Source organism: Electrophorus electricus, chromosome 21 (genome assembly GCF_041902795.1).
Source record: "Electrophorus electricus isolate QZ-2024a chromosome 21, ASM4190279v1, whole genome shotgun sequence".
In the NCBI taxonomy this organism is placed as follows: Eukaryota; Metazoa; Chordata; class Actinopteri; order Gymnotiformes; family Gymnotidae; genus Electrophorus; species Electrophorus electricus.
Window position 1 is genome coordinate 13,837,501 of NC_137517.1, and position 7,500 is coordinate 13,845,000.

At 44.6% G+C, this 7,500-nt stretch overlaps 1 protein-coding gene across 6 annotated transcripts in view; it reads right to left on the reverse strand.

The window, feature by feature from the left end:
* Positions 1-7,500, reverse strand: part of slc4a4b (solute carrier family 4 member 4b) — a 55,492-nt gene that overhangs the window by 17,117 nt on the left and 30,875 nt on the right. For 4 of the 6 annotated variants that reach the window (XM_081704220.1, XM_081704218.1, XM_081704219.1 and 1 more), the window contains 5 exons: positions 5,719-5,876; positions 4,893-5,094; positions 4,310-4,464; positions 4,021-4,152; positions 1,593-1,767 (listed from right to left, as the gene is read on the reverse strand). In XM_081704220.1, coding sequence (XP_081560346.1) covers positions 1,593-1,767; positions 4,021-4,152; positions 4,310-4,464; positions 4,893-5,094; positions 5,719-5,876 — 822 coding nt within the window. The remainder of the gene's footprint in view (positions 1-1,592; positions 1,768-4,020; positions 4,153-4,309; positions 4,465-4,892; positions 5,095-5,718; positions 5,877-7,500) is intronic. The other 2 variants (XM_035521170.2, XM_035521169.2) reach the window with 1 other exon arrangement.

The window sequence follows — 7,500 nt, forward strand, 5'->3', positions numbered from 1 at the left end:
TACCATGATACAATATTAAAAGTCAGAACGCTCCCGATCAGTAAACTATATATACCATGGTAAGGGTTATTTCTGGAGTGAAGGCTTCTAACTTCCCAAGTGGCAGGGCGCGGCCTCTTTTTTTATAGATGAAGTCCACATTTGTCCTGAAGTATTTGTGAATGTCAGCTGATCTGAACCGGGACTGGCCGGAAATAATTTTTTAATGTGAACCCAGAAGCCAATGCTAAGAGCCTCACGGGTGTCACACCTGCCGTTTCGGAGTCAGTTAAGCACTTGCCCAGCCTCTTCTTCCCAGTGCTGTGAATAGGTGTGCAGGAAAAGCGCACTGATCCCAGACCAGCAGCACTAATGTCTTTGCCGCACAACTCTAGGAATCACACCGGACATGCGGACTAACGGCTAAAAATACTAGCAGCTCTAAGTGTAGCTGCTGGAGGTCACTATTAGGTTTCCTACACACTGTCTGAGGGAGGAGCCAGAACGGTCCCCATCAATGAACTTCCATGTGATTTAGTAACACTGAAAGGACCTATAACCGGGTGTTGGGTTAAACTCTGCGCCCCTCAAACTATCTCTAAAATTAAATCAGCACTGGGACTGAAACTAAGAAGTTCATGGCTGAGTCTGTCAAGCCTGTCGGTGTTGAACAATGCAAGAGGTATCAGCAGTGTGGTTTAAAATATATTTGTAGTACAACTGTTCAAGGTTCTATTTATTGCTATTTATTTTTTCTTCATTTCATGAAATGTCAGGTGTGCCACGCTTAACATCTCCACATCGTGTAACACAAGATATAAACACGAACGTTTTCTGATTCTGTCATTAGGAACATAATATGATTTGTTTTGCTGACTAAAACAGGTATATTATTATTCAGATTATTATTGAATAAATTAAGCAAAGATAGTCTGTAGAGGAAATACTAATATTTTTCTTGTCCACTTCCAAAATGTGGTGATGCGAGGACATGTCTGAGGCATCCCCGCGTAAAGAACATTCATGCCTATAAAGGTCTTGCGAATGAGACTCCACGTGGTTCAGTAGCTCTGAAAGGCCCTAAAGAAGAAGCAGTGGCGTCTCACTGCAGGTCTCTCAGTGTGAGATGTTTGGTAGATGTTTCTGCAGCACATTTCAACAGGTTTTCTTCCAGAAAACCAAACAACTACATGCAGATATTGGATGCATGCAGTTACTTCTTTTGTGGAGCAACTTGGATTCAGCTGAACCTGATCACACTAAAACTACTAAACTCAGGCATGAGTATGGAACTCCCATCGGGACCTGATCAGAAGATATTACTGCTTGATTCCAAAAATGTAGACGGAAAGGTCATAAATACTCACGCACGCACATTAATTTTGCATTGCTTTAAACCCCCATGAGATATAAGCCAATACCACACCATATGCAGACCAGCATGACTCTGAGTACCTGTTGCTCAGTAAGCAGAGAAAACACACTCACACCCATACCATTGGCACAAGCGCACAGGTGCACTGAAGCCTAAAGCATGCCCTAGATCTTCAGGAGTTCGTTCGTCTGTTATCTGATTAGACTAGGCTAATTAGATCAGCAATAATCTTATGTACCTGCATGTTCTCTGTAGCGTCTCCTAGCAACCCACCGAAGGTGATGGCGTTGGTTACAGTACCCAGGTAAATAAACAAGATGGCTGACAAGGACTGGATGTTGAAAGCGTCATAAAAGTCGCTTAAAAAAAATGGTAGCTTTCGCTTCACATCCTGAATCAGACCACCGCAAAACCTGAGAGAAAGAGAGAGAGAGAGAGAGAGAGAGAGAGAGAGAGAGAGAGAGAAAGGGAGGGAGAGGTAAAATAACATTTAGGATTAGCATAATTAGGCCTGGGATCTGTTAGCATCACTGAATTATAATAAAGAACGTTTTTATATAGAGATTAGCGCTTAACGTACACCATTGTAAATTTCCTTGTCAGCATATGTACTCACTTTGCTGTTGTGTACAAGTCTGCACATTAGCAGTATATAAGGTATATACACAAATACCTTATATACATATACATATATAAGGTATATGTCTGTTAGCATCAGCATAACATGTCATTAGGTACAAGCCGGTCTGTTAATATTAGCTTTAAATGTTTGTGTCAGCGTTAGCATTAACTGTAATTATGATTGTTCCTGTGTTAGCGTTAGCACTAACGGTCATTATGATTGTTCCTGTGTTAGCGTTAGCACTAACGGTCATTATGATTGTTCCTGTGTTAGCGTTAGCACTAACGGTCATTATGATTGTTCCTGTGTTAGCGTTAGCACTAACGGTCATTATGATTGTTCCTGTGTTAGCGTTGGCACTAACGGTCATTATGATTGTTCCTGTGTTAGCGTTGGCACTAACGGTCATTATGATTGTTCCTGTGTTAGCGTTAGCACTAACGGTCATTATGATTGTTCCTGTGTTAGCGTTAGCACTAACGGTCATTATGATTGTTCCTGTGTTAGCGTTAGCACTAACGGTCATTATGTTAGCGTTGGCACTAACGGTCACCTGGCACCTGTGTTAGCGTTGGCACTAACGGTCATTATGATTGTTCCTGTGTTAGCGTTAGCACTAACGGTCATTATGATTGTTCCTGTGTTAGCGTTAGCACTAACGGTCATTATGATTGTTCCTGTGTTAGCGTTGGCACTAACGGTCATTATGATTGTTCCTGTGTTAGCGTTGGCACTAACGGTCATTATGATTGTTCCTGTGTTAGCGTTAGCACTAACGGTCATTATGATTGTTCCTGTGTTAGCGTTAGCACTAACGGTCATTATGATTGTTCCTGTGTTAGCGTTAGCACTAACGGTCATTATGTTAGCGTTGGCACTAACGGTCACCTGGCACCTGTGTTAGCGTTGGCACTAACGGTCATTATGATTGTTCCTGTGTTAGCGTTAGCACTAACGGTCATTATGATTGTTCCTGTGTTAGCGTTAGCACTAACGGTCATTATGATTGTTCCTGTGTTAGCGTTAGCACTAACGGTCATTATGATTGTTCCTGTGTTAGTGTTAGCACTAACGGTCATTATGATTGTTCCTGTGTTAGCGTTAGCACTAACGGTCATTATGATTGTTCCTGTGTTAGCGTTAGCACTAACGGTCATTATGTTAGCGTTGGCACTAACGGTCACCTGGCACCTGTGTTAGCGTTGGCACTAACGGTCATTATGATTGTTCCTGTGTTAGCGTTAGCACTAACGGTCATTATGATTGTTCCTGTGTTAGTGTTGGCACTAACGGTCATTATGATTGTTCCTGTGTTAGCGTTAGCACTAACGGTCATTATGATTGTTCCTGTGTTAGCGTTGGCACTAACGGTCATTATGATTGTTCCTGTGTTAGCGTTAGCACTAACGGTCATTATGATTGTTCCTGTGTTAGCGTTAGCACTAACGGTCATTATGATTGTTCCTGTGTTAGCGTTAGCACTAACGGTCATTATGATTGTTCCTGTGTTAGCGTTGGCACTAACGGTCATTATGATTGTTCCTGTGTTAGCGTTAGCACTAACGGTCATTATGATTGTTCCTGTGTTAGCGTTGGCACTAACGGTCATTATGATTGTTCCTGTGTTAGCGTTAGCACTAACGGTCATTATGATTGTTCCTGTGTTAGCGTTAGCACTAACGGTCATTATGATTGTTCCTGTGTTAGCGTTGGCACTAACGGTCATTATGATTGTTCCTGTGTTAGCGTTAGCACTAACGGTCATTATGATTGTTCCTGTGTTAGCGTTAGCACTAACGGTCATTATGATTGTTCCTGTGTTAGCGTTAGCACTAACGGTCATTATGATTGTTCCTGTGTTAGCGTTGGCACTAACGGTCATTATGATTGTTCCTGTGTTAGCGTTAGCACTAACGGTCTCATTATATTTGTGCTTGTGTGTAAGTATTAGCTGACTGTGTCCTTATGTTTAGGCCTATGTGTGTTAACTATGGCACTAATTGTGTCCTTACCTGTGCGCCTACGTGTTAGCGTTAGCACTCACCTGCCTGTCTTCTTGAGTTCATCTCCGACTACGTGACCTCCACCGCCTCCACCTGTCTCACCCTCATGATGAGCATCTCCATTCACCTGGGAACTGTCTACACCCCCACCTCCGGCCGCCAGGATGTTCTTACTGCACACACACGCACCCGACAGTAAATGAACACGCTATATTTTATTAAACCTCCAATCCTTGTTAATTTGCTCAGGACCCCATTTGGTCTGTATGTGGTATGTAACGGTAAGGCTGGAAGATGGTGTTTTCTCTGTTCCCCTGTGTGGGTGTGTACCGTTTGTCTGCGGATGGTAGTGATTTGGGGGGCTCAATTCGGATGTCGGGGTCCCACTCCCCTGGGGGCAGCACTATGACCTCATCCAGGAACTCCTCAATGCCAGCCACCAGGTCGCTCCGACTCTTGGCTTTGTACGCGATGTCATGGAACACCTGAGGGGCAGGAGAGCATGCAGCCTTAGTAACAGGGGGCTGTGATGTCATAAAGAGAACCGTGGAACTGCAACCTGGGTTACATAGAAAGTGTAGTTCTACTGTAACCATAGAAACAGACACAACAATCTCTGAATTCATCAAACCCAAAGCCATAATACTTCTATGCTTTTAGAACACAGGGGGCACCAACCGCACACATCAAAAAAGATCAGCAAATCCATGTATCGGGTTGGGCTGCCACAGCAGATCTGGATCGTTGTGCAGTAGACCAATTAGGTAGTAGAATCCTTTAGAATATTCTAGTGCAATCTCCTGTCAAGGTTGTGCCCTACTGCTCAGGGGGAGCTTGGCAGTATCTATCACCACATAACACACATCTAACACACACAAGCACACACTCGAACAGAAGGCACACGGACACACACCTCGTCTGACATGAGAGTAGCGATGGCTCGGCCGATCTCATGATATGACCTGGCTTTTCCTTTAGGTCCAAGGAGAACAAACAAAAACCTTAAAAAAACAAACATACACACACCCACACACACACACCCCCACACACACACCCACACGCACGCACACACGCACGCACACATGCACACACGCACATGCACACACACAAATTCACTGGAAGAACACAAAAGGAATGCATTTGTATTTAGTGTTGTTTTTACCGTGCAGTAGCTTAATTCATATTTACGGAAATGCCTTATCTTATATATGCATTTAGCACAGTCTTTATCGAACATATCAGTTCCCATGGACACAAGTTTGGTTGAGAGGCTAAGGTCAAGACTTTACTGCAGGTCATCAGAAAGGGAAACACGACAATTCATTAGACAGGGTAGTTTTCCGTTTCGCAGCTTCTGAAAATGTATTTAAAGCCGTGTGGGTTTATCGGCTACGGCACATTACGCTATCGCCAGATCTGTTCGACTTTCCGGTGACTGATAATTTGGTTCTCACTGGAAATGGGCAGGAATGGTTTAAAATTAAGCTGTTTTTGTCTTTTCTTTGTCTTGTACTGTATGTGGTCTCATTTGGATCTAGCTGTGTAACAAATAATATAAAGGTTAAATGAACATAAAGAAACAACACAGCGGGAAATTCTCACACATTGTACATAGTGTATGTTTTGTGTGTGTGCGTACACGTGCATGTGTTTGCTGCCGTGAACCCCCCAACGTGACGGCCTACTGCCGCTGGGCACATGTACGTGTGTGTGTGGCGGTGTGTGTGCGCTGCAGTTACCGCGTGGGCACAGGGACCTCGGTGAGCGCCCCCAGCATGACGGCCTGCTGCAGGCGCACAAACACCACGAGGGGCGAGTCCAGGAAGTCAACCTCGCCCACCAGCACATTGGATGCTTCCGCGTCCCGAGGGATCTTCTTCATGAACTTATTGTTCAGCTGCATGCAGACAGACAGGGAAAGAGAGACAGACAGAAGCAGGGGGGATAATGAACCATTTCTAATACATTAATAAATCCCTGATGGGCAGCTACTGTAAGAATATTGTTTAGTGTTTATTGCACTTATTGCACCTAAACACTAAGAATAGTGTTTATTGCACTTATCGTTGACTGAGACGAAGCTTATTTGTGTTTGGCACTTCTAGGCATCAGCAGTGATCCCTGTATTCTACACTACTCTAGTTCATTGGTATTTTGGACTCTAACCTGCTGTACTGTACTAGGATATTCTATGAGTAAATGACAAAGCACTTTTGTGAGTCGCTCTGGATAAGAGCATCTGAAAAATGCCGTAATTGTAAATGTAATATTATAATAAGCCAGTTTTCTGACTTCCCCTTGGTATGAATGCTCCAGTCCACTCCAAACCCACAAACCGATCCAGAGCCATTCCAACCAATTCCTACCAGTTCCTTTGTTAACATGCCTATATATGTTGGAGAAGTATGTCTGGAACATTTGCTTTGGAGGGACATTTTCCGATGCTCTTCCGAAATAAGGTTTTCCCCTCGTCTCACAAACCTGGTTCTGTCCTGTACCTGCTCAGGCTTGATTGAGCGTGCGAAAGGACTCATGGATGGACTGCTGAGTGGAGCCTTGAGTTCTTTAGCAGAATAAAGGCTCAACTGTGCAGCATTTTGGTAGTTTCTATGCAGTCTCTAGATCCTAGTTTACAGAATGACCTAGACTGAGAGTGAATAGATCACAAAGTCATAGTCACAGAATGACCTAGACCTAGAATGAATAGACTGCAAAGTCATTCTGAAATCTCATCTACATTCTGGATTCATCCAAGGCATTGTTTCTTCCTAGCATTTAGTTCGGACGTCGGTCGGTCAGGACACTAAGAGGCCGGCCGAAATTCTGGTTGAACAAATAACTGGAGCCAATCACTCCGGAAACCATGCAGCTTATAGCAAACAGTCTGCAAAGAGGGCACTCTAACAGGAGGGGACCCTTTTTTTTTTTGCGTGCCACCTGATGGCGGGAACCCTGATAAGCCAGCGTGGAGGAAGTCTGTACTGTTAGAGGTCAGGCAGTGATTCACTGTATAAGCATGCTGGGAACTGGCAGATAAGGTCCCGTAGACTCAGACTGAAACTCTTCACATGCTTCCCAGTAGCCACGCACACGCAAAGTGTCCATGTGTGAATGTTTAACCGTATGGCGGGTTTGTTGACGTACTGACTCTGGAGGTGGGACCTGTGTACAGTAGTGACGCTGCGCACTAACAGATGTGACGGCTCTGACGCTGGCCAGCGGGAGGGAGAGCAGGGGCTGAAAATGTGATACGAACGCAGGAGCCTGCAGCGGAGGGAGTGGCTGTTTACACAGCGCACTGAAAAAGAGAGGTGTGTGTGTGTGTGTGTGTGTGTGTGTGTGTGTGTGCGTGCGTGCGTGCGTGCGTGTGTGTGTGTGTGCGTGCGTGTGTGTGAGTGTGTGTGTGAGTGTGTGTGAGTGTGTGTGAGTGTGTGTGCGTGCGTGTGCGTGTGTGCGCGTGCGAGTGTGTGTGTGTGTGAGTGCGTGTGTGTGTGTGAGTGTGTGTGAGTGTGTGTGTGTGC